Consider the following 27265-nt stretch of genomic DNA (forward strand, 5'->3'; position numbering starts at 1 on the left):
CATGGAAATGTTTTGAGCTGACAACTATACTGCTGAGCAGCCGGGATCACAGAAATAATACTAATAATAATTGTGGGGAAACTGCTGTTTTTCACATTTGTTATCCTATTAATTCACCCAAGAAATGAGTTTATCATCCAAACTGGGATTGACCTTGGACTCAAAAGATTTTACATCTTAAAACGAACCAGAACATCTCTAAATCCTTTAACATCTTGACTAACAACTAGGGCTGCTCGATTATGGAAAAAATCATAATCACGATTATTTTGGACAATATCAAAATCACGATATTTAAACAATTATTAATATGTGCCCTTATTCTGAAGTCTATGCTTTATTTTTGTTTTACTTCCGGTTCCGGTAAACACCGATGAGGGCTGCGTGTCTTATTCCTCCGTGAAACCAGGATATCGGGGCCGGTTATTCAAAACATTAATGATGGCAACCCTAACACTATGACCGACGCGGAGAAATGCGGGTCCGGTCTGACCGGTCTGAACAGCCAGGCGGCAGCGCGCTTGATAATAGCGGTGCGCGGCGCGGCAGCTACATGGTCTGCTGCTGCCCTCCCTGCTTTTCCCCACTCGCGCTGTTTTTTTCACCGCCGGTCACCACACACACAACTCGCCTCCTTCACTTAACAGCTGCTTGAGAGTGAGAGCCAGTCAGCTGGGCCGCTGAATGCTTTGGGGGAAGGACTGAATTGCGCATGCAAAATGCCAAATAATCGTTTCAACTCGATTATAGTAGTTTGGAGATCGTTTGACCCCATAATCGTAATCACGATTAAATTTCGATTAATCGAGCAGCCCTACTTACAACTTTTGTCAAAATGATTCCTGAACTCTACAATCAATAGACAATTTGACAAACTTTGAGTTCACACAAACAGCAATTGGCCTCCATTATTAGAAACTGAAAAACGTAAGTTTCGAAATGAACCAATATTTTAATTATATTTCTCATAATAACATAAGCTCTTCAACTTATAGTTTTGTGCCAGTCAACAGTTTGCAGCTTTGCCCCTCCTCTGCAGCACCAGGTAAATTCCCACAGCATGGAAATTAGGGTTGAAACAACTTATTGATTTAATCTATTAGAATTGATAATAAAAACAGCTGGCAACTAATTTAGTCATCGATTAGTCTGGTCAGTTATAATGCAAGGCACCCAATGTGACAGCGTCTCCCTCACGTGACCTAGTCATCTCCTCTCTGGAATCAATGTTTAAAAATGGCGGAGACAAACATTGCTAAGAGAGCAGAGACAAGTCGTCAAAAATGTGTTAAGACATTAATGCATTAAAGCCTCCAGAGACTGTTAGCTGCAAACTGTTAAGGTGATTTCACATGGATCAGCAGCAAAACATCACCGTGGTATGAACATAAAGAGAAAATATGTTTGAGCCATTATTCTTCTCCATTTCCCGGTTTACAGGATCAACTTAAGGTTCACACCATAACGATGTTGTGCTGCTGTGGGGATGGGAAATCAGCTTTACACAAGTATTCTTTGAGGTTTTAAAGTAACATTTTCACACACTTTTAAAGACTGTCTCTTCCAGACTCAACAAGAGAGAAGAGGCAGAGAGAGACAGAAACAGGGGTCAAGAGACCTACACATGCTGAATGAAGAGAGGGAGCACTGAAAATGAACACAAACAGGAAAACAAAAACCGTAATGTTTCACAGCGGTTATTTTCTAAAGCGCAAAAAAACAACCCCAAACCGTGTTGCAACCTGAATACTGCATTCTAATTCGGCGAACAAATTTATCGGTTGGCATTTGACGTTCTCTGCTTGCAAATGTGAATGTGTGATGCTTAACATAATTAATTCGGTTTAGCATGCGGGTAAAATACCTGTTGATCATATCATCCAGCTTTGCTAGGTCAGTGTGAGGGAAAGCAGGCTCCTCCTCTTCCAGCTGAGGGGGCCCATCCTCCTGACCCTGCTCATCTGGTGGGCTCACTGGAGAGTTCTCATTAGATGAGTTAGGAGATGACGTCTAAAGGCAAAAAGACAAATTCTAAGAATATATATCGATCTCTGTGGATGTATCATATAAACAAAATCTGAGAAATACTTTTTCAAAACAAGTCCCAAGAAAATAACTTTAAAAAAAAGCTATTCTACGAAGCAAATTTCACATAAATTTCATAAGATTCTTTTGTGCATCTCAAGCTTTTGTGAATCCTGTGCTCAGTGCATTGTTGTAACTAACAAGTAAATTAAATGTATGAACAATGTGAAGTAATAAGTAAATATTTACTGATTGCTTTGATAGCAATATTCTTCAATCAATTCATAATTAAACAATACTTTAAGTTTATGGAGCAGCTAGAGGCCCCACTTAAGCTTTAATGCTCATTATACACTCATTACAATCCAGTTTGCTGTTAATTTAATATGCTTGCACAACTGGTCATTTATTATCAAGATTGTGTGATTGTACATTTTAATGGAGCATAGAGGGGCATTTTCATCATGGGTGTACCAAGAGCAAATAAACGAAAGGATCATATCTTAATGTATCTGATACTGATCCACCATTGTAAAACCGCCTGAATGGGCTAGATCTCAATGCATTAGACAGACTATTTTTTTCCCTCAAAGATACAATATAAAAAAACAAAAAACGTTTTATGCAGTTGTATAAACTTCTTTCCATAGACATATGCACGTGAAAAGGCAAGGCTCCCTTTTGTATGGGTGTAGAGTTTATATGGTTCTATTAGAAAGCTGAACATGCATTCAGGTATAAAGAAGCAGGTATGTCTCTCCAGACAGGCACATAAACAAATCCATTTATATTCTTATCTCTTGAGGCTGGATATACAGAACAAAAAGTATAAAGAATAAATGTGTTAGTATGTGCGTGTATCTATGTTACAACTGTCAAATAGAAGATTTGGATGCAAGAGTGTCCGAGAAACACACAAGCTGCATTTCTGAATGTGTATTTTAGGACTGATGTGACCATTCCTTTCATTACGGCTGTCCTCATCTTGAACATCAGTGGTAGTGGGAGAGTAAAATTGGGATACACATAGTGAAAAGAGATGCACAACTGAGAAATATGAAATGTGGGGGTGTGTGGTGAAGACTCCTTCTGCTTGGCTGACCTACATAGGCAGCTTGCCTCTCACGTCTTACCAAGGCTCATCTCTAACCAACACAGGCCTGCAAATGCACATGCACAAAGACACACACATATCCTTTATCCATCACTCAAGAGGCTCTGTTCATTGATGCCTCTCCTTCACTCTCTTCTCCCCCTTTTCCGCTCCCTCCTCCCCTCCCTTTGGGCACCTGTGTGCAGTTAGGTACGAGCAATAGATCTGTTAAATAACTGCGCTGCAGTCTCTGAACTGCCAGAGATTGTTTGATTAAATAATAATATTATATTAAATAATAACGAGTCATATACGAAGTGTAATGCACGGCTATTTTAAACAAATACAAGAGGACAGATTTAGATGAAAGCAATAGGAAGTTCACAACATTTCAAAGAAGAGGCCAAAAAAACTATGGCTGCATTTTTAGTTTGAGCTCGGAAGAGGATGCAGACCTGGTTCTGTGGCAGTGGGGGTTGGCTTTGAGCGTCAGGTGCCTGGCCCTGGCCCTGACTGTCATTGCCCCCCACCGGAGAGCCACGAGTGGTGGCCGTCATGCTCGCCACAGGGCAGATCTTGGCAATCTTGGCCTCTTAGGGAGCGCTGGCCAGGAGGGAAATCACAGCCACCTCAGCTGTAAAGCAGAGGGAAGAGAGCCCGAACACACGAGAGAGGGACACAAGCACCTGGAGATCTGGATGTGCCGCTGAGACCATTGCATAACCTGGAGATGGGAAAGGGAAAAGGGTCAGATTTGATCCAATGGCATATAAATGCAAAATAGGTTAACAGATGGTTATCATCTTGTATGGCAGATATAACCATTTAAATCAACTCATACTGACTTGGGCTGAGCCTGTTACTTAGCTACCTAACTAAAATTGTGTAGTGTTATAAATTAGGATGCTGCAACCAGGCTTTGAAGTGGCCGATATAGATCACTGATTTGATTGCAATTAGATCCAGAATATCCAGTACCAATCAAACCTTTATTTCCTGCCTCATTACATCTTAATTACACCAAAATCAGCAACGGCAACACAATAACATACTATATAGGTCTCCCACAACTGCATGCTTTAGTAAATTACCTTAAAGAAGGATCAAATGGCAAATTGTATTAGTAAAGCTTCTTTCACAAATGTAGTGTAACCATGAACATTTCTAAACATGATATAAAGGAGCTGTATGAGTTGGCACAAATGTCTGAATCAGTTGGACCGGACATTAAAACTGACTTGACTTAAGCTCCCTAGTGAAAAGTCTGCATAAAGTCAGACTGAACCAGCGTGAGGAGAGTAGGTATATATCCGGAGTATTCACAGAGCTGTACGAGTAGGCATTTTTGTGACATTTCTAGGCTCCCCCCTGCACACTTTACCCATACAGACAATCTTCAGTTCTGTGCTGCAGGTGTTAAAGGGCAACACTGGACATTGTCCAAAGTTCAAATGTGACAACAGCTTAACAGACATTTCTGCATCTCTTTCAGAGACAAAGTACATTAAACGACCTGGGGTCAAGACTGCAGCAGCTGGTGGCAATACCAGTCTCTCTCTACAATAACAAAGCGGCTCTAAACTTGATGCATCCTTTGTCACAAATACATGTTGTCACAGCCAATGCAATTCTGGATAAGGTGCTTCAAGGCAGCACAATATCATCCGTATTTTGTTTTCATTTTTTTAAGGCTGTCATTATGTTGCTTCATGCTAACACAGACCCACAACAGTAATACAGCATTATGTACCAGTACCCACATGAAACTTCCAACCTGAATTAATCTGAAATCCCACCACATCCAGTACATGCTGTATAAGTTATGTGAAGTGAAAACACTGCTTTCCATTTATTTTTTGAATTTTCTCAGATAAGTATATTAGTTTAGTCATTAATAATGCACTTCATTTGATTCTAACTAGCACATGATTCACTGATATATCCCTATTGATGGACTGAGCTAATTCATCACCATTATAATATTAATAATAATTACCGGCATTATAACAGGACACATTCAATCAGTTATCTATTGTCAAGCCAGTTATATTTATAATGCTCAATGTGACAAATCTGCCTCAGGGGCTCTATGATCTAATTGAATAACTTAGTCTTCACAGATTATGTTTATCAGAACCCGGGTAATGTTTTTGTTGTTTTGGCCATAACTTTTATTGTTGACTATAAAATTGTGCTTGCCTAAGTAACTGCTGAGATCTGGAAAATGATGACCAGTTTTCTACCGGTTTTAAATTAATAAGATGAATTCCCCACCGTGTGAAAGAAAATGGGATCATTCTTTTATGTGTAAGGCAACGCTAGGCTTGATTTAAACATTGTTTGCGTTAACATGGAATAAGCTTGGCCTTGTTATCAAAGATACCAATCAAAGCAGATTGAGTCAGGATAGGACCAATGTAGGTTATCGGATTGATGCATCCCTAGCCAGAACAAGTGGTCAAATTATCAGACTTTTAAAAGCCAAACTGCAGCAGTTTTGCCAGATTATCTAAACCACTTTATGTGATGTAATATTCCACAATGGCACAGGAAAACTGGGTGTACATCCATGACCATTATTAGTAAAGCAGACCAAAGTTAACCCTCGCTGTGAAGGATGTCTGTCACAGGACATTTAATTATTGTTGTTTGTATTTCAATTTCTATGCTATAAACGTCTAAATCTGTCCCCCAAGGTTTGCCTCTCAAAGATCAGAACTGAAAAATAAAACTTAAAACAAAAATTAAGGATGCATGATGTCTGGTTGTTCTATCCTTGTGTGACTTCCTTTTTGTGATCGCTTGCCATCCCCAAATAACTTGGAAAGTGTAATGTAATCAAAACCAATGGCGATGAAGAAAACACAGAAGCTGCCCTTTAAATATCTTTGACATTTGGTGAAATATGATACATCTTGCCTTGACTCCCTCATCAATCTCAAACCCTTATGATAAATAAATAGTTTTTAATGAACCATATGGTGCATTTCAATCTTAAAGCTTCAGTTTCCATAAAGTATTTTCATTCTTCAGCATCCAAAAAAGTGTAAAATAAAACTAATAGTCTATTAATACTGCGATTAAATAGGATTGTAGTACAATGATAGACCTATGGATAAGGAGCTATGACTTTTGGGTACAACTTATGAGCAGAAATTTCTTAGTACCAACATAAGAAAAAGCCAAAGCTTAAAACTATTCATCAATTATGGGTGGTTAATTAGTTCCCATTTTCTTACAGAGCTCACCATTGGACATTTTAAAACCACAATTATTACAAATCATGTGATATGCTGGAAGCCACCAATTACATAAATGGAAATGTCACAATATGTTGCTTGCCGATTATATTGTCATGGTAATCAACACCACAACCTTCAGTCTTCCGGTCATCAAAATGAACACTTAGGGTATAGAGTTGGCGCTGTTTCTGCATATACCAGTTCAAAGTGGGAAAGTAATGCATTTTGTATAAACTGACATTGACACCAGAGCAAAAGTAATAAAACATTTGAAAGAAGATTAAGACATACTATATGCTATTTAACAAACTGGAAGCTTCAGTGGAAAATCACAATATTAATTTGACCTAAGTTTCAAAAGTCTATCTGATCTCAATTCCTAGTACTTTGCCCATCTTCACAGTGTCTTCAGCCCAGAAAAATCGAGAGTTCACCTGATCAACAATTGAATGGTAATAAGAAGAGAACTGAAATAGACTTCGTGGATGCCGATTATGCAAAAGTTTGAGATATAAATAAGACAATGCTAAACTGGACAGTCTGAATATGAAGAATAAACGCTGCTGCTTATCTGTCCTTTTGGAGAATAACAATTGTTATTAACACTTAAGACAAACTGCAAGCATGTGTCTAACAGCAAGTTAACATGGGTGTACTAAATAAGCTGATTTGATACAATAAGTATATTTAGTGAGCATCAATACATTTCTAATGAGAAGACAGATTAGATTAATGGTTAAGGCTTTAAGTTTGGGTTTACTGTAGTAAAACAACATTATTTCCTATTTCACAGGTACCAAGAGACCCTTGTTCAATTAAGGTTGCAGCCATTACTTCAGGCATATTTCATTACGGTCATTATAAACATGGTATGGCGAGTGTCTTTGCCTTGCAGAGAACTGAATGTCACAGTATGGAGCTACTATCAGTAAAGCCACTCAGTAGCTAACTGTCTACTAGAGCAGGAAAGGGTGGATTACTTTATGACGCACAAATACATGTTATGTGTTATCAGTGTAAAAAGGTACACGCTAACTGCAGAGGCCATTAGGACTAACGTACTACTGCGGCCTTTCAAACTGAACCGGCTTTGGAACGTTAACGTCAGTGTTATTTAAAAACCATTGTACAGACGGTGAAATCACCATCATTAAATAAAATGTGTGAAGCCGTGAATCAGCCTCAATTCTCAGACAGTGCAGGTGCACATACAGTACACGGTGACAGGTACGGTTCATAACACAACGGCACGTTTACAGTCGTTAACAGCTGGTTTGGTTAGTTAGCGCTTGCAGCTAGCTAGCTGCGGCAACTATCGTTCGGTTAGCCTGCAAGGCGATCCGCCCAGACAGCGGTGAAGGCCTCGTCCACAGCCCGCTACGCTGAGGCCTCTATATTCGCTCGGGCCTGACATTATACTTGCCCAGCGAAGCTTATCTGCATAACTGGTGAACTCAAGCACACACAGGAATTGTGTGATGCCTTAAATCATGATCGATTTAAAATCTCTTCCCCAAACGTTATTGTTGGCCAACCAAGCTGAGCATCGACCGTGCTAACGAGAAGCCATCCAGATAAACAGTGGTCGTTATGTAGCCGCTAGCTTACGTGCGAGTGAGCAGCCGAAGGTACATTCAGCTAACGTTTCTATTTTGACAAGCGGCTGCTTGATGTGACTCGACAACTAATTCATTTTCTCATCTATCAAACCAATAGTGCGATATTAGGATTCATATCGTTAAGCTGTCATCACAACGCTCAGGATAAGTTAACACAGATAGCCGTCTTAGATGACCATAAATATGCAAGTGACAGGGGAGTCGTCTATTTCCTGAAATGTAACAGAGTGTTCTGACCTGCATCGACTAACGCTAACTTATAACTTAGCTCAAACAAATCGAAAATAAAATATGGGAAGCCTGGGTGAAATAAAATGTTAACAGCAATGTATATTATGCAAAGCCATTATTCGTGAATTATAAAAATGGTGGCAAAGGGGGAAATAAATTGCAATAACTTGTAAACATACCAGGTTTAAAGGAAATGTTCCTCCTCTGTAGTAAGTAGACAGTGCCGAGGACAATCTGCGGGTAGCTAGCGCTAGCTTGGCTTCAGAGAATGTAGCTGGGCGAGCTAATGAAACCACACTGTTAATATCACGAAATGCCGTTTAGTAGCATTGACATTGTCAAAGACCCAGTGAACAGCAGCAAACAGAGAAAACCCCACCATCGGCTGAATTACACAAGAAACCAAGACGCAGTTATGTTACCTTGCATCCACTCCCAGCTGACGCTAGCGGTAGCCAGCTAACAATCAGCAGGCAGCGCACCGAGCTAGTTAGCTAACAACTCACCAGGAATTTGATATGACTTCCCCCTCTATCCACGGGCTCCGTCCAGCCTTCAACGATGGTGTCGTCGTATATTACATAAACGTGGCCTATATCGGTGACAGTTTCGCAGGACACAAAGCTGTTACCAGAACGGTCTAATTCCTACGGTTTTTCCCTCTGCTTCTGGGTGTTTTTCCTGCGTCACCGGCGCGGTAACAGCCCCCCTAACTCTGTCTAGTCCGATTTCTAGGGCTTGTCACTTCGGTCCCAGCAGTCACTCACAACTTGACTCAACATGGCGGAAGCGCAGTCAGACACAGATGCAGCTCAGTAAAAGCGGGACTGAAGAGTGTGTGAACTCCGACGCGCTGCGTTGTCACTGAGCTCGTTTGCACCGCAACCGAGCGCAGTTGGGAAAACACAACGGCTGCTGAATGGAAAGGCTTAAAACCCTGAATTCCGATAAGTGACTCCGGCTCCAGCGGATAAGTTACATCCGTAGCTTGGATAAAACCAGGAGGAGAAAAGGCTGAGCGACCCGAGGCACCTGGTTATATCGCCCCCTGTCGACCGGGATGGTCATAAAAAACGTGTGCAATATTTTATATAAACGTAGTTCCTTCCGGGTCCAGAGACTGTTTCAGTTTGAGAGAGAGAGAAAGAAACATACTTACTGGTTTAAGAGTGAGAAAGAGAGACACACAGACTGGCTGGTTTAAAAGAGACTGAGAGAATGAAGCTACTGAAGAAAGTGGAAATCTTTCACCTCTTGCAACTGTCTAATACATCGAAGATTCATCTGGCAAAATTCTGATGTATTTTTTGTGCATGTGCAACAAAAACTGCAGGAGTAGTGGGACGAAATGAAGAACGAATAATAATAATAATGATGATAAGCTGTATGGAGAATAATAGCATTTGTATTACTGCAAACAATATAACTAGAAAATTCATCCCAAGAAATTTTGAATGTGTGCAGCATGCTTCCTGCTGGGTCCAGAGACTGTTTTAGTTCGAGAGAGAGAGAGAGAGAGAGAGAGAGAGAGAGAAACAGACTGGCTGGTTTAAGCGAGAGAGAAAGAGACAGAGAGAGAATTAGATACTAATGGGGCTACTGGCCCGCTTGAAAAAGGTGAAATCTTTCACTTTTGCAACTGTCTAAGACAGCGGTCTTCAATGTTTTTCAGGCCAAGGACCCCCAAACGGATGGAGAGATGGAGCAGGGACCCACTGTTTTATATTAAACTGGGCCTAGTGCCATGTATAAACATAGCTACCCTGTTATTGTACATTCAATACTAAGCTATTCAAATAATACACAGGTTCATATATTCATGTTTTTATTTTATAAATGTGCAAGGTACAGGATGGCAGTGCCACTGCCATTTATAAAAATACATCTTGCTTACAAGACTGAGCTATTCAAATAATTCAAAGATTCATGTTTTTATTTTAGACATACGTGTAGAAGGGACAGTGAATCCTCAGGCCATCTGTGGATGGCATACATACTCCCACATTAGGGAGATGTCTGACCCCGATGAGTAGCACACAACTTATCTGACCTTGGATGGATGGAGGTTGTCAGGCCGAGGGTCATATCAGCCTCAGGCTGCAGTCTCTACCTGTATTTTTTGGGGGGTAGGTGGGTGAGGAAAATTCACTTTCGCAAAGATATGTGGTTGCAAATGGCAAAAGGCTCATCATAGCTCAGCGAAAATAACAGCAATATATGCAAGTTTGGTGACCCTGACATTGTCATTGAAAAGTGCAACCAGCTCTGTGCGCTTTTTGAGAAATAAATACTCACGAATAGACGTGCGGAATGACAACACTGTCCCAAGTGATGGCCATCGAACCTCAAAGGGTAAAGTAGCGCAGTGTGTTCTTCTCCCTCAGCAGCACAGAGATTAGTGAAAAGACGTGTTTGCAAAGCACTCTTCTTGACTATATTAACAACTTTCACGACCGAGTCCATGATATCTGACAATTCAGTGCTCATATCTTTGATAAATCCAAACTTCAGACAATTATCTGTATATTTGCGGGTAACTGAAAGATAACGTCTTCTGCCTCCATTTATCCATTCGCTACAATATGTTGTACTCATGTTAATGTGTATTTGAAGAAATTTAAATTTGTGGACACAGCCAATTGTGGAAGATCTTTCTGGCAAGAGATCCATAATTGGGTGAGTGGTTTAGTGTCATATATATGACCCCCCCTGCAGTACTTCCGCCGACCCCTAGGGGTTGACATCAACTATTCCTAAAATGACCAGCAGACCTGGTCTTCTGCCTTAAATTTTGTCCCGCTACTCCTCCCTAAGTTTTTTTCACGCATGCACAAAAATTCATCATTGCTACTCAGTCGGGAATGGTGAGATCTGACTTTTCGAAGACTTTCGCCAGACGGTTTACTCATAAATTACTAAAAACGACAGTAAAGAATTGAGTGGGAGTCAATGGGAGCCTTCATCAGAGGAACGAGGGACAGTTTCAGTAGTCATAGATCAAAGGCATGCTTGATGTCTTAGACCAGAGGTCTTCAACAGGGGTACGCAGGGGGGTCGCAACATATTTTTTTAGTAATTTCTTTTTTCAACCAATTTTTTCCCCACAAATTTAAATGTCTTTAAATAGAAATTAACATTAATTCAACATATTGCGAACCAATGAATGGAGGAAGAATACGTTATATTTCAGTCAGCAATGCACCGACTGCAGCTCCCATACCTTGCACATTTTTAAAATAAAAACATAAATATATGAACCTGTGTATTATTTGAATAGCTTAACTGAATGCACAATAACAGGGTAGCTATGTTTATAGAACATAGGCCCAGTTTAATACAAAACACAATTTTGTACAATATATAGTAGGGGGTCCCTGCTCCATCTCTCCATCAGTTTGGGGGTTGCTTATGTTTTCACTGCATTTTGCAACATCGAGTTACCAACTGATAGATAATTCATGCCTAAGGTTCATGTTCAAACAAGTACTAGGACTTAATGTTGGCGTGGCATAATCAGACCATGCGCTGTATTGTATAAATGGGAAAAAGCATAATTAGGGCCCGAGCACCAACATTGCGGAGGCCCTATCACTTTTCATTTGATTAAAAATTGCTCAACAGCAAGTAATTCCTTCTGGTTTAACCGATCATCACGAAATTTGGTACACAAGTGTATCATGACTGTACGGGAAATGAGTCCCCGGCACTAATTTGAATAACGCAACAGGCCGATTTTGTGGCCATATTAGCCGTTTTACACGTTCTGTATTTTAACAAACTCCTCCTATAGCTTAACTCAGATCAGCTTAAGATTCAGTGAGTTTCATCTTAACAGGATAAAGATTAAAACTAACTCAACATGGTGTGACTGGGGCGTGGCATCAAATATTTATGAATCACCATCAAAACACAAGGTTTATGTATCTCAGTGACACACATAGTCTAATTGACTCCAAACTGGACATGCATTACAAGAGCCCCAACTTCGCAACATCTACATAGAAATCATGACCTAAAATCACAGCGCCCCCTGGTGGCAACACGAAATTTCTTGTTTTTTGCACGTCTTACACTTAATAATGTGTAATGTAATCCTCCTCGTCCATTGACCACAACCATGTCAAACTTGTTCAGAAGGGCATCAAGACATTGACGATATAGTCTTATGTCAACTGTGAGTTTTTGTCGAAAGCTGTTTTAGTTGCTTGGAGTAAAATTTCAACAAATCGCTATGAGACACGAAATTGCTGTAACTTCAGTGTATTTTGTTCGATCTCCCTCAAACTACACGTGTGTAAAAACAGCCCAAGACATTCATATTGTTTTAAGGAATGGACGTGGCCAAATAACTGAATAGCGCCCCCTTAAAGGGGACATATTATGAAAATTCCACTTTTGTAGTGCTTCTACACGTTAATTTGGGTATCTGGCATGTCTACCGTCCCAAAAACTCTGGAAAAAAACAACTCCCGCGATTTGTTGTGGTTCCTCTATTTCAGAAACGATATGCTAGAGTGCGTCGAATGGGATTACGACCGAAATAAACGTCATAGTCACACCATGTCCATGTAGGGAGTCTTGCTACATGGCCTTGGACGAGCGAGCTAACGCTATAGTTAACGGCCTGCTCCACCGGCCCGGTTAGCTCCCGAGCTATCGCTAGCCGGGCTCCACCGGCCCGGTTAGCTCGCGAGCTAACGCTAGATCCCTAAGGGCTCCCCCCGGCTCCCCGGCTAGCGTTAGCTCGCTGCTGCTACCTGTCAGACATTTAAGTGGCCACATAAACAAGGGACCCCCGGGACACCTCTAAACGTTGACTCAACAGTGTGGAAGGATGCTGCTGCTGCGCCAGCTCAAGCTCCCACTGCGGGGCTGCGCTGGGGAGCTGGGGCTCTTGCAGCCAGGCTTCAGCCCACCTGACCCTGGTTCAAAACAAAATGGTTGCAAGATTATATCTTCGTCTCCAGTAGCCATATTTCTAAAGAGGTAATGGATAGCTAAAAATCTGGGTGCTTGTATCTCGTGAGGGGGGGTGAGGGGGGGGGCGGGCACTCAAAACAGGTCAATCTGAGGAGGGCTGTTTTAGATAGGGTAAAAAGGGTGCTGTTTTAAATTATCCTTGTGGTATTTTGACCAAAATATGTTACAGACATTTCATTAAGACCCCCAAGAATCCATATCAACTGTGGTAAAAAGGGCATAATATGTCCCCTTTAAGAGCAGCTCGGCACCACAATTGACCGAAATGTACAAAAATCGGTAGGGACAATATGTTGTTTCATAATGAACAAAAAACTCTCTTGGAGACCAGGGATTGACAAACTTTTCAATGCCAAGGACCCCCATATAGCATAAGCCTCTGGCGGGGACCCCCCAGTTGCAAACTTTTTTTAAATTACATGTGCAATATGATGGCAAATATCCAAAATCAAACATAGAGCTTCTTAATACAATTCCCTTCGTTTTATTAATAACTAATTATCTGTCTTATATCTGTTACAAACATTCCTTGTCATTTCTATACAGTATATAAATATACATATATATTCTAGTTTTTCTATTCTATAGTTATTTATTCATTACCTCCAGTGTCTGTCTTCCCTTATAAATAGTGTTTGTCATTTAAGAATGTTTTTCTCTGTGTATATACCTGGTCCATCACTAGTGGGAGGGGTGGGCTGGGTGGCTCCTACACAGTTTATCTATCCTAGGTTAAATGGCTGTCAGTGCCAGACGAATGTCATTCTCAACTTTCATACATGCTCTCTGCTTAGTTTTCAATACTGTCAATGTAGAAAAGCCAGACTCGCCTAGGTATGTGGTGGCAAATAGAAGAAGATATCTCATACCTCACAGTTTTAGATGCCAAGAGTGATCTTCAGTCTGGTTGTCTGATGGTCTTTATATATTTTTTTATGTGTCCATTTTTGCCTTTAGTAGGAGGTAGCCAGCTATTTCTAAGGCACACAGCAACTTTCTGATGCAAACGCTGCTCGTTTCTGATTGGCCTGAGTGGTGTGTGGGTTTGATTAATTAAAAGATTGGCATTAGAAGAAAAAAAGATTGGCATCCAAGGACATAGATTTCAATATGCAGTGATTGACATCTAAAAACATCTTTAAGTTAATAATTAATCATTTTATGTTCATCGTCACATTTCCCCCCCTTTTTCCCTTACAGTTTCCATGACCCCCCCTGCCGACCCCACCTCCACTTTATAAAGCAGTGTGCTAGACCAAACAGGAAGTCGTCCATTTTGAATTAGGTGGCCATCTTTCACCTTTTACACATGTTGCATTTGAAGTCCTCCTCCTAAAGCTTTAACCAGATCAACTTTAAATTCAGTGATTGTTATCTCAACTCCATGGAGAAAAATTTGAGTATATGTCACACAGTGTTACGTTGCATGGCGTCTAAGGTTGATGATTCCTCTGTGCAGTGTCCAATCAACCTCAAACCTCTTTCACACGATCACAGTCACACCTGATCAGGTCCATATGTCCGTATTGACTCATTATCACAGTTCCACCTTCTGGCGACAGTAAGTGACATTTTTTATACTTTGATGCACTGCTCCTGGTTGCTTTACAATTGAAAACTCAAATGAGCTCCGACAAACCATAAGACCATGTACACAAAAATATTGATATAATATGAGTTTATTTAACTAATATTTTCATCGCAATTCTTTTACTTTGATTGAGTATTTTTGAGTGACAATCGTATTTGTTATTTAAGTGAATTAGCTGAATACTTCCATCACTGTGGTCACTATCTGCTGTCATCTGTTACCAGAGCAACAGATTAGATAGTGCTCATTTGAAAAAGTCCAGAATGATATAAACTAAGCTAGTAAACACTCTTGACTGTCTACATAAACCTGGAATGACGTTTAACAAATATTTCACTTACCCTCTTCAGCCCGATGGTAAAACAGCTCCTCGCTCCTCAGGGCTCCGGTCCGGGTTTTCTCTCTCCCACCAGATCTATGCTAATCACTCCCGATAGCAAAGATGGCGGCCGAGCGGCGTTGAGACTTCTCCGTTATGGTTCGCCACCTTCGTTGTAAGCGTTGACTTTTCTGCTGCGCCGTGCAAACAAGTCTCTGCCGAGGAACTCAGAAAATGTTGTGAGACCTTGAGGAAAACCTTTTTTTCGCCCAGAGTCAAGCCGCCGCAACCCGATAGTTTACCCCCGTTGCAGCGCTTGGCGTGCGTCGCCGTAGCTAACTCGCCTGTAGCGTCATTGTAAAATGGCTCCGGTGCAGATCGGGTCAGACGGGCAGCTCGTCCCGCTCGGAGGACCGGTGGTGTCGGGTCCGCAGCCGCCGCCGCCCGGGGCCCCGGCCACGCACGGCATCCGACTGAGCCTGCTGATCGAGTTCCTCATCCAGAGGACCTACCATGAAATCACCCTGCTGGCGGAGCTGTAAGTAGTATGTTAGCATTCTAGGCCTCTGAGCTAACCCGGGTAGCTGGCGGGCTAATCAGCTAACGTCAGTGAGCCCCGAGGATGCTCTTCACCCCGACACCAAAACAAACCTTAACGGGAGAAAATTGCATAATTGTGGGGGGTGGGCGTGAAGCTGGAAGAGTGTGTTCACATGGGTGGTGTTTCCAAAGAAGATAGTACGGGTATCTAATGTGATGTGAGTGGGCGCACAGGTAAACAACACATCCCAGCTCCTAAAGTCAGAGCCAGCTCATGTTTATTAGTCACAGTTTAAGAGTTTGCGTTGGGCTGTTTATATGTGAGACGCCAGATTCACTTCATCTGTCTGTTTTCCAAAATTCAAAGCTTGTTTTTGTCCCTGCTGCAAACTGACTAATAATCTATTCAAACTCATTGCATGTTTATTTAGATAAGTCATATGATGGGTTGATCATCTTGTTTAAGGATAATGACAGCAATTCAATGTTTTCTCTTTATGCTTTTCGCAGACTCCCCAGAAAGACTGACATGGAGAGGTATGTGTCTTCAAATTGTATTCTGAAAGTTCTTTACCATTCACTGCTGTTGCCTCTCATTCTGACAAGCTTCTATTTTGGTTCATTTTGTCATGGTTGTGTTTAGGAAAATTGAGATTGTACAGTTCGCCAGTCGAACCAGGCAGTTATTTGTGCGTCTGCTTTCCCTGGTGAAGTGGGCGAGCAATGCAGGGAAAGTTGAGAAGTGTGCGGTATGTTTTTTTTTATTTATTATTCATCTATTACATCTTTAACAAATTTCCCTATATGTTGCTTTTACAAGATATGGCCCAATTGGCATACAAGATAACTATAACATGGTAATGTAGTCATACACATTAACAGCAATCACATTACGTTATTACACAAGTCTTGAGAGACAGGGAATAGATTAAACTCCAAATAAAACCTCATAAAACAATTTCTGAATGTGATGCTTGACATCTTATGTGATGACAGTGTTTTTAGACTATTTTCTCAAATAATTCTCAAAGTGTTCACAGTAAGAAAACACTGTAGCTTTCTCTCGGGAAACTTAAGACTATCCATCTAAATGGTCTCGTCTGGGATTTGTTAGAAACCCAGATGAATTATTTAATGGCTATAAAATCAAAAAGCCATATATAATCATGTATATATTCTACATTAGTAAACTGTTCTGTTTAATTGTACCCCTCTTATATTAGCAGATTTTGACAGTACACTGCAAATATACTGACTTATCTCTCATGTTATCAATGGTAACAGATGATCTCCAGCTTCCTGGATCAGCAGACCATCTTGTTTGTGGACACAGCTGATAGGCTGGCATCACTGGCCAGAGATGCACTGGTTCATGCACGGTTGCCCAGCTTTGCTATCCCCTTTGCCATCGATGTGCTCACCACAGGATCATACCCACGCTTGCCCACATGCATAAGGGTAAGTTTGTTTAAATTGTGTGCTTGTTAATCAAGAGTCATTTGTGAAAAGATGTTTAGAGATCAAACTTAACACCTGTGTTTCTATGTCTGTGTCCTTTTGTGTAGGATAAGATCATTCCTCCAGACCCCATTACTAAGGTTGAGAAGCAGACGACTCTGAACCAGCTTAATCAGATTCTCCGACACCGCCTTGTCACCACAGACTTACCACCCCAGCTAGCAAACCTCACAGTTGGTAAGCAGCTTGTGTGAACTGTCAATGGTATATTTTGACCGGTAGCCATTTTTGTAACTGAATTAGCAGTTCATTGGAAAAGAGAAGACCTCATGAATATGATTGTCTTTATGTGTGTAGCTAATGGCCGTGTTAAGTTTCGTGTGGAAGGAGAATTTGAGGCTACTTTGACCGTGATGGGAGACGACCCAGATATTCCCTGGAGGCTGCTGAAGCTGGAGATTCTAGTGGAGGACAAAGAAACTGGAGGTAAGGCACTCACTCACGGTGGGTACCATAAGCAAGCAATTAGCCGGTAAATTTCAATGCTGACCTTTTTCCTTTCACTCAACTTGTTTGTCTCTCACCTCAATCCCACCCTCCATCTATTCCCCCTCCCTGTCCATATTGACAGATGGCCGAGCCTTGGTCCACAGTTTGCAGGTGAACTTCATCCATGAGTTGGTTCAGGCACGTCTTTGTGCTGATGAAAAACCCCTGCAGGACATGTACAACTGCTTGCGTATCCTTTCTTTGTTTGGATACATACACAGGTTTTTTGTGTGTATGTCTTGCCTGCCACCACTTGGCTTTTGTCCCAGTCTGTGAACTACTGCAGTAGCGTAGGGGTGCGTGTGTATCAGAGCATATACCAGAGTATTGACTGGTCAAGCCGACGAGTGCAGCATTCCAATAAGAAACACAGCTGCAGAATGGCATCCTTTCGTAAACCCTCTCTTTAATAATTAATTCTCAAATACTATAATGTCCAGTTTTACAGGCAGGAATGTGCAGTGCTTTTTTTTACTGAGCGTTTCACCCAGCTATGTTATGTGAGGTGTAATTAATTCCTGGTTCAGATTTGAATTTCGGGACCCGTTAACATTTTACTTAGACATTTATGTTTTTCATGTGTCCTCGCTGCAGCAAAATCACATTTTCTATGAAGTGCAATTGTCCCGTCATATCAACAACAAAACCTGTTACCTCACTTTTGGTAGAAGATGTTCAGGCAGTGATAAGAAGAAAGGAGCAGATTTGTTCTGATCAGACAGACGGAGGCCTAACACTCGTCAGTCTGTGGTAAAATGTATAGACAAACAACAGCTTGTTAGCATTCATGCTAACATCAGAGACCCTAATCAAGCATGCAAGCTGTGCACAGCCCCGCTAATCACAATGCAAATCAGCGCTCGCCTCTGCCTTTCCCCAACCAATGCTAGCAGCGCAGTGTAATGTGTCAAAGAGCGGTCTGTGTGGGGCACAATTAGCCCTTTTACCAAGAAAGTGTATGCGTCTCAAGGATGTGAGTGTGTACTGAATGTTAATGGGAAGATGTTCTACTTGTATCTCTGTTCACCTGGGCGCTGTTTTCTTTAACCACACTGTTTCCAGACTCTTTTTGTCTGTCACTGCAGCTAGAGGTGCTTCACTCTCAGACTATGATGCTGATCAGAGAGCGATGGGGAGACCTGGTGCAGGAGGAGAGATATATGCCCGCGAAATACCTCACCCTCACTGTCTGGAAGTAAGACTCTGCTTCCAGCACATTAATGGACATGTACACATGTATTCCCTCTCATACCTGCCTTTTTTAAATACTAATTCTTGAACTGATACAATGTTTTCAAAAACATACCAGAATCTATGGAGTGACTGCTGCTAACCCTTCGTTTGGTTTCTTCAGCCAACAGGTTTTGGGTAGAAAAACAGGCACAGCATCAGTACATAAAGTCACCATTAGGATTGATGAGTCAGATGGATCCAAGCCACTGCAAATTTCTCATGAACCCCCTCTCCCTGCCTGTGACCCCAGGTTAATGGAGAGAGCAATGAAGGTGAAGCGGCTTAATGTAAAAGTCAGTTTGGCTTATTATTCAAACATCTCATCATTGAATGACGTTGGTTTTCTTTCACTCATTCTCTAGATTGACCATCTGTCCGTGGAGAAACTTTTGATTGACAGTGTGCATGCACGCTCTAATCAGAAGCTACAGGAACTGAAGGCCATTCTAAAGGCCAGCAATCCCAGTGACAACTGTATGTATTCTTCTCATTTCACTCTTAAACATATTTTTTAGGTATTTGAGCAAAACTATAGAAATCATCAGTGTTATTTGCAACTGCAGCTTTACCCATGTGTTAGCGAAACAATGTAAAATTAAGGCCATTGTTCACCATTTTAACTTTTAAAGTTGGTTAATGGACTTAAAATATGGATTTGAACCATCTGCTGTATTGTAGATACTTACAAATGTGTGTTTCTTTCAGCATTCATCGAGACTGCTTTACCCACACTCGTTATTCCAATCCTGGAGCCCTGTGGTCGTTCAGAGTGCTTACACATCTTTGTAGACTTGCACTCTGGCATGTTCCAGCCCATGTTGTATGGACTAGGTAAGTAGGAGCAAATATTAAGTCATAGGGGTTTTAATCAATAATCAATTAATTTAGCTGGTTATTAAATCGAATGATTTCCAGTCTTATGATTCCACTGCGACTGTTTTGCTTGCTCAGCTCATAAAACTGCTCCTTCTAAAGATCAGTCCATGCTGGATGACATTGAGAAGACCATCAACGACGATATGAAGCGCATCCTTTCTTGGCTGAAGCAGTTGAAGTAAGTCCACCTCCACACATAGAATATTATATATCACTGTTAACTTTTTTAGCTTGTGAGAATGGTAGCAGTTTGGTAAACAGCAGTGATTGAGAGCAAACTGTCAAAAGTAGGAGCCACAGTCTGACACCAGATTATAGCATGTCAAATTTACTAACTGCAGTCAGTAGCAGGAGCTGTTAGAAGCAACACTTGGCTAAGAAGGTGGCAAAATGGGTGTTGAGATGAATTGCCAGGGCTGCTAGAGCCCTGCAGTACTCAACTGTGTGAATCCTTTGTGCATTAGTATAATCTAAGAACTCTGGACTTTTTGCAGTTTGACTTTAATCGAGAGACTAACTCTTCCTTGCTCTGGCCAGGTTCTGGTTGGGAGAGCAGCGCTGTCGACAGTCTGTGAAGCACCTTCCCACTGTGTGTACTGATGTCCTCCACCTCTCCAACTCAGCTTCTCACCCTGTTGGGAACTTGTCCAAACACAAACTCTTCATAAAGCTCACACGTCTTCCGCAGTACTACATTGTGAGTTCATAACCAAATATATCGCAAATTGGATAGCAAAGTTTATTATGTCACTCTCATTCACCATCTTGTATTTTTTTTTATCTCTTCTTTGTAGGTGGTGGAAATGATTGAAGTGCCTAGTAGTCCGACAGCCTTGCAGTACAAGTACTCCTTCCTTTCTGTGTCTCAGTTGGAAGGAGAGGATGGACCCATGTGTGCTCAACTATTGCAGCATTTCAAGCCCAACCTAGAACACCTTGTCCAGGACACTTCAGCAGTGAAAGGGGCCCGACCTGGGACTAAGAGAAAGGTAGTCATACATAATTGCATCATACTGAAATTAATGTTTTTTTCTGTTTGTGTTTTTTAATCTACATTGTGTTTATGTAGCTGTCAATTCTAGACAGGTTTGACCAGCTAAGAAAATGTGGTTGTGAAAATGTAATATTAATGCTATGTCCTCCCTCAAATGCTGTCCACAAGGCACACAAACATTACAAAATGCTCCAGCGCTGGTGTATCTAAGGCAGCTATATGTGCAGGCCGCATTCCTACAGCAATGCAGCAACCCTCTTTAAATATATGTGCCCTGCTCGATATGAAAAAGAGTGTGTTCTGTTAATGTGTTTTTCTTTCATTCCTTGTCGCTGTGTAGACATCATGTGATCAGGGGGACCCAGAGCCCAAAAAGCCAAAGCGGTCCGGGGAAATGTGTGCGTTCAACAAGGAGCTGGCTCACCTGGTAGCGATGTGCGACACCAACATGCCTTTTATTGGCCTCAGAACTGAGGTAACCCACAGTGTTCAGACAGTGCAAATCATTCTCTGTTCCATGTCTGCTTTAAACCCATCAAGTATGGCAATCACAGTCATGGGTTTTCTGGTTAATTCAGCATGTCTCTGTCTGTCTTTGTTTGAGTAGCTGTCCAACATGGAAATTCCCAACCAGGGCGTCCAAGTGGAGGGAGACAGCAGCAGTCATGCAATACGTCTGCTAAAGTAATACTCACAGCCAAGTGTACATTTCTCAGTTTGATCAACTTTGTCGCAATCATTGTGACTATACAAAATATTGGTTTTATGTGGCAGGATTCCTCAATGTAAAGGAGTAGGAGAGGAGACCAGGAAGGCTTTAGAGCGTTCCCTACTGGACTGCACCTTCCGACTGCAGGGCAGGAACAACCGCACCTGGGTGGCTGAACTGATGCTGGCAAACTGTCCTCTCAACAGCACACACAGCAAGGAGCAAGGTACATAACACGTACACACGATTTTATTTATTTTACCTTTTGTTTACCTAGGAAAATAGGATCAAGATTGAAAGTGTCCAAGGAACTTGTCAGATTACAAGCTTAATAATAAAAAGTATATGATTGTTTAAGCTCCAAGAGTAACCACACCCTGTATTGATATTAAAAGACGAGCCATGAGAGTTTTGCTAAACATATGGCTTAATGCGAATAAGGGAAGTCTGCATCCTCCTGTAATTGAACCCATCTGTTTCCCTTTAGCGTCTACACGGCACGTATATCTGACCTATGAGAACCCTCTGTCAGAGCCGGTGGGTGGACGGAAGGTTGTAGAGATGTTCCTGAATGACTGGAACGCCATCAGTGAGCTCTACCAGTGTGTTCTCAACTTTGCTCGTGCCCTGCCAGGTATAAACTTGCTCAACTGAAAGCAGATTGCACTTCCATTTAAAATCAATGACTGTGAGAATATGTTACTTTTGTTTTAAACAAGCATTGGCATATAGACCATGTTTAATTTTTCAGTTTACAACACTACATATAGTAAAGGTGTAATCCCAGGCTTGGTTTCACCAGTGCTGAGTTAATTCCTTGCAAAAGAACCACACCCATCTAATGCAGCTGCATGTTGTGACTTCTTCTTCCTTCCAGAGATGCCATCTTCCCTGAGCCTGTTTTCAGAGGTGCGGCTGTATAACTACCGTAAGCTGGTTCTGTGCTACGGCATCACCAAAGGCAGCTCTGTCACTGTCCAGTGGAACTCGAGCAGCCAACGTTTCCACCTTGCCCTGGGCACCGTGGGACCCAACTCTGGCTGCTCAAACTGCCACAATATCATCCTCCACCAGCTACAGGAGATGTTCAACAAGAGCCCCAATGTGATGCAGCTGCTGCAGGTGCTGAAGCCAAAGTGTGATCACAACATGCACGTGAACTTGTTAGATCTGGATCAACTAATCATTTCAGAAGTTTCACATTATTTTATTCTCTCTTCATGCTACTTTCAAACATTGCTTTGATTCAGGTTCGTTATTTTTACATCCGTACTTTTTCCTGTGTAGTTTTCTGACCATCTTTCTATTTGATTGTCCTCCTCAGCTACTTTCTGACACACTGGCCCCTCTAAATGCAATCAACAAGCTACCAACAGTGCCCATGCTGGGCCTGACCCAGCGCACCAACACTGCCTACCAGTGCTTCTCCATTCTACCCCAGTCACCCACACACATCCGCCTGGCGTTCCGAAACATGTACTGCATCGACATCTACTGTCGCAGCCGTGGAGTGGTGGCAATCAGAGATGGAGCCTACAGTCTCTTTGACAACACTAAGATTGTAGAGGGCTTCCACCCGGCTCCAGGACTCAAGGTATAACAAGCGCAGAGATATAGTCTCTCTAAATTTACTCTTTCTAATTAAATAATACAATTTGATTCCAACAGTAAATCTGTTTGATGTTCAACAATTTCAGTGCATTAGGTGCAGTATTTTACATCAACCACCGTCCCTCCACTCTTTCCCTCTTTCTAGACATTCCTGAACATGTTTGTAGACAGCAATCAGGATGGCCGCAGACGCTCCGTCAACGAAGACGATAACCCGCCCTCGCCGGTCGGTGTGGACGTGATGGACAGTCTAATGAACCAGCTGCAGGCTCAGCAGCAGCAGCAGCAGCAGCAGCAGCAGCCTCAGCCGATGAGAGGGGCTGCGGGAGGTGTCTATCCTCCTCTCACTTCACCGCCACCAAATTACCACGCTAATGTAACTTCTTCAGCATCCATGATGCCCACCCAGTCACCAGGTAATGGTACTTGCTTTGCGTGTGTGAGTGAGGGTGTGAGAGAAAGCGTGTGACTGAGGATGTGTTTGTGTCATCTTTGCTTCTCATGCTGCCATAGAGCGTTATGACCAACAAACCATTGTTTTGGTATATTTTACATTGCTGCTTTTCTGCTGACGTGAGCTTTTGTTGTGTGTACGTCAGAGAGAATGAGGAAGCGCAACCATGTGTGCCCATTTTTCATTTTGTGAAACCATGAGATCTGTTGTGTTCTTCATGCAACATGCACACACTGCGCAGCCGAGAGGGAACAAAGCATGCATTCAGTCCTGCTCCTTCCATTCCTCGCCATCTCAGCCTACCAGCCAGAGACTACGGCCCTTCCGCCCAGCTCTAGTGTGTGTGTGTCTGCGCTTGTGTGTATGTGTGTGTCAGTGTATGTATGTGTGTGTGTGTATGTGTATGTGTATGTGTATGTGTGTGTGTGAGGAGAACTTGTCAACCTTTGAGTCTGACGAGCCCTTTGGTGTGTGCATGTGTGTGTGTGTGTGCAGGGAACATCCATGCCTCTGGCTCCCCTAGTGGGGCTCTGAGGGCCCCCTCTCCTTTTGGGCCAACCCCGTCTCCATCTTCCCTGGGTATAGCCATGAGCCAGACCAGCTTTGCGAGTCCCCACGGTAAGCAGGAGGGTGTCCTATTACCCTGGCCCGGTGGAAACTTGGGTCTGCTGGGCAAGGGCTGGAACGGGCTGAACTTGACATCTTTTTAAGACACTAGGCTGCAAACGTATCACAAATAGCCTGTAGGGTACGGGCATACAGTGGGCACACAGTGGTGTATTTGTCTGACTGTGTCGCTGATGGCTGTCTCTGGTTCAATCTAGGCGCTCTGGACCCCAGCTCTCCATATGCCATGGTGTCTCCCAGCCATAGGGGTCAATGGCCAGGTTCCCCCCAGGTTTCAGGCCCCTCTCCTGGGGCAAGGATCCCTGGAATGTCTCCTGGTAACCCATCTCTGCACTCACCAATCCCTGATCCTCATTCTCCACGTGCTGCGACCAGTAAGATCTACTTTCTCACCGTTGCCTCTTATGAAATAATTGAACCAGTTCAGTTGCTATCCACAACATGCTGTTTATTCATTATGTCTATCTCTCTTTTTTTTTTTTAGGTTCCCAAATCATGCCCACCAGTATGCCTCCACCCCGCAAGCTACCTCAGCGCCCCTGGGCTGCCTCCATTCCTACCATTCTCACACACAATGCCTTGCATGTGCTTCTGCTACCCTCACCCACGCCCTGCCTGGTGCCAGGCCTGGCAGGAAGCTACCTCTGCTCACCGCTCGAGCGCTTCCTGGGTTCAGTGATCATGAGACGACACCTGCAGAGGATCATCCAGCAGGAAGCCAACGTGAGTGTCGCCATTTGATGATTACTTGTGTGTTTCCCCATGTATTTCCATATCTGTTCCACTCTCTTCTCACTTCTACTCTGTTAATTCTCCTCCAGTTGTCCATTGTGAACTCCAATGAGCCTGGAGTAATCATGTTCAAGACGGACGTGCTCAAGTGCCGGGTTGCTCTCAACCCAAAGAACTACCAAACGCTGCAGCTCAAAGTCACTCCAGAAAACGCAGGTCCCTGGTCGCAGGAGGAGCTTCAGGTGCTGGAGAAGTTCTTTGAGACACGGGTATGTAAAGTTAGCATGAACTTAGAGGTCCAAAAGTATATTCTTGAATAGTATAAAAAATTGTTTCTCTGCTACTCATAATTATTAAAGTTTTCTATTAATCTCTCAGGGATACATGGTCCCCTTTGCATTTGATTTTAAAATTATGATAAAATCTACTTTATATTCGTGTGATGAGCTGTGCCTTTAAGTCCACTGACGTAATAACAAATGCTCAGTCATTGTCTCACATATTACATTTTTCCATACTTTTCTTCTGTTGTCGTCTTTTTAGGTTGCTGGTCCTCCCTTTAAATACAACACTTTGAATGCCTTCACAAAGCTGCTGGGGGCCCCCACTAACATCCTGCGGGACTGTGTGCGCATCATGAAGCTTGAATTGGTGGGTAGCAGTTTTTATATCAAAGGTTTTTTCGTGTGTTCACATATTATGATTGGGTGCGAGACGTGCTTGTTTATTTATTAATTTGTTTTATTAGACGTTAAAATAGATTCTAGATTTTCCCACAAAATGTAGAACATAAACAAAAAACAATTGCATCCTCTTTTCAATGTCTGACTTATTTTGTTGTTGTACTGTACTGTTAACTAAAGAAAAAATAAGCAAACATCAGTTACCTTTGGATGTATTTCTTCTTTGCTTTATGTAAACCACTTTAAATTGCATCTGTGCTTAAAAAATGCCGCATTTATAAACGTTCCTGGTGTCTCTCTCCTCAGTACCCCGACCAGGCCGCTCAGCTGAAGTGGAATGTCCAGTTCTGTCTCACCATCCCTCCCAGTGCCCCTCCCATCGCTCCGCCAGGGACCATTGCTGTGGTGCTCAAGTCCAAGATGCTCTTCTTTGTAAGTCTCAGCAGCTAGCTCTCCAAAAGCAGGACAGAGTTTATACACTTCTACCTGTGAAGCATCCTCTGAAATGCATTAACCGACTTTACCCCATGTCTGTTTTGGCTCACAGTTGCAGCTGACCCAGCGTATCCCAGTGTCTCAGGAGCCAGTGACCATTATTGTTCCCATTGTGTACGACATGGCCACAGGCCTCACTCAGCAGGCTGACATCCCCAGACAGCACAGCTCCTCTGGGGCTGCAGCACTCATGGTCTCTAGCATCCTGAAGAGGTTCAATGAGATGCACCCGGCAAGACAGGGTGAGAGGCGACACTCGCAGCTAATGGACACTGAATGTGTAGTGCAGAATTTATATCACGTTCTGTTTTCTTTCCTCACAATTTCGCTTTTCTCTTATTTCAGGTGAGTGTACAATATTCGCTTCCGTTCACGAGCTGATGGCCAACCTGACGCTGCCGCCTGGCACTCGTCAGTAGTAACAACCAACTCAGAAACTGCACTGCAACTCAACTGGAATCCCTTTGAGACCGCATGAGGGTCCATCTCTGAGCTGAAGAGAAAACAGCTCAGAGTAACAATTATGGTCCCGAGACGTCAAAAACCCCAGCATGCGTCCTCTCTGCTTCAGCCACTGGACTTCTGACCTGATGTGTTACCGCTGTCATGAAAGGGAGTAAAATATGTACAGTCATGGAACACAGTCTTTATTCTTGAGAGAAGCCCAGAAAGAAGATTTGCTTTTCAGGTGGATCCCAGAAGAGGATCGTGCAAAGGGATATAAATGTTATTTTTTCCTCCAGGTGCACTTGTAAACAAGATTATCTATTGAAATTATGGTTGTTTACGAAAATATGTATATTATTGTATATTTCGGTGTTGAAATGAATCAGGTGAGTTAGAATTTTGCTAGATTCTGTCTTCAGTTTTTCTTTTTTTACTACGCTATTCTGATATTATTGTAGTATCAGATATATTCCTCAGCACACTATTTAAATGCTTTCTTGCCTTTACACTGTCGAGACCTCTGGATTTTTATTTCAAACTCTCCCTTTGGATACTGTAAAACTGTGACAAACTTTATAAGCCAGTTGTATTTTATTAAGATGCATTTTGAGTCAATTGAAAGATTTGAGACTTCTTGTCTGACTTTGCTATTTAATAAACCAAGCCCACAGCTGGTTTGTGCTTTGAGGATCTTCCACTGGCAGCAGTACTAAAATAATTTGGTCATTTATTCAAGTAAAATATACCATACGACACA

The 27265-nt window shown here is 42.3% G+C and overlaps 2 protein-coding genes across 7 annotated transcripts in view; one reads left to right on the forward strand and one right to left on the reverse strand.

Annotated features, from left to right (window-relative positions):
• usp9 (ubiquitin specific peptidase 9) overlaps positions 1-9240 on the reverse strand; it is a 37044-nt gene extending 27804 nt beyond the window's left edge. For all 4 annotated transcript variants that reach the window (XM_053440308.1, XM_053440307.1, XM_053440306.1 and 1 more), the window contains exons 1-3: positions 8717-9240; positions 3574-3842; positions 1865-2010 (exon numbers count right to left, since the gene is read on the reverse strand). In XM_053440308.1, the coding sequence (XP_053296283.1) occupies positions 1865-2010; positions 3574-3675 (248 nt within the window). In that variant the 5' untranslated portion in view covers positions 3676-3842; positions 8717-9240. The remainder of the gene's footprint in view (positions 1-1864; positions 2011-3573; positions 3843-8716) is intronic.
• Positions 9241-15205: 5965 nt separating this feature from the next.
• Positions 15206-27203, forward strand: med14 (mediator complex subunit 14). Of its 3 annotated transcripts, none has more exons than XM_053439048.1 (29): positions 15206-15638; positions 16151-16177; positions 16284-16389; positions 16925-17098; positions 17206-17335; positions 17456-17584; positions 17730-17837; positions 18710-18842; positions 19002-19152; positions 19243-19354; positions 19586-19711; positions 19832-19934; positions 20294-20453; positions 20551-20745; positions 21091-21225; positions 21358-21434; positions 21525-21685; positions 21947-22093; positions 22337-22581; positions 22784-23053; positions 23216-23486; positions 24020-24142; positions 24349-24525; positions 24636-24874; positions 24973-25152; positions 25427-25534; positions 25873-25998; positions 26114-26303; positions 26407-27203. In XM_053439048.1, exons 1-29 carry the CDS (start codon positions 15463-15465, stop codon positions 26478-26480), a joined length of 4353 nt encoding a protein of 1450 aa, XP_053295023.1. In that variant the 5' UTR covers positions 15206-15462; the 3' UTR covers positions 26481-27203. The 3 variants fall into 3 exon arrangements, with proteins under 3 accessions (XP_053295023.1, XP_053295024.1, XP_053295025.1); XM_053439049.1 differs by having other exon boundaries at positions 19856-19934; XM_053439050.1 differs by lacking the exon at positions 24020-24142.
• The last annotated feature ends 62 nt before the right edge of the window (positions 27204-27265 follow it).

This window comes from Pleuronectes platessa, chromosome 14, assembly GCF_947347685.1.
Source record: "Pleuronectes platessa chromosome 14, fPlePla1.1, whole genome shotgun sequence".
Lineage (NCBI taxonomy): Eukaryota > Metazoa > Chordata > Actinopteri > Pleuronectiformes > Pleuronectidae > Pleuronectes > Pleuronectes platessa.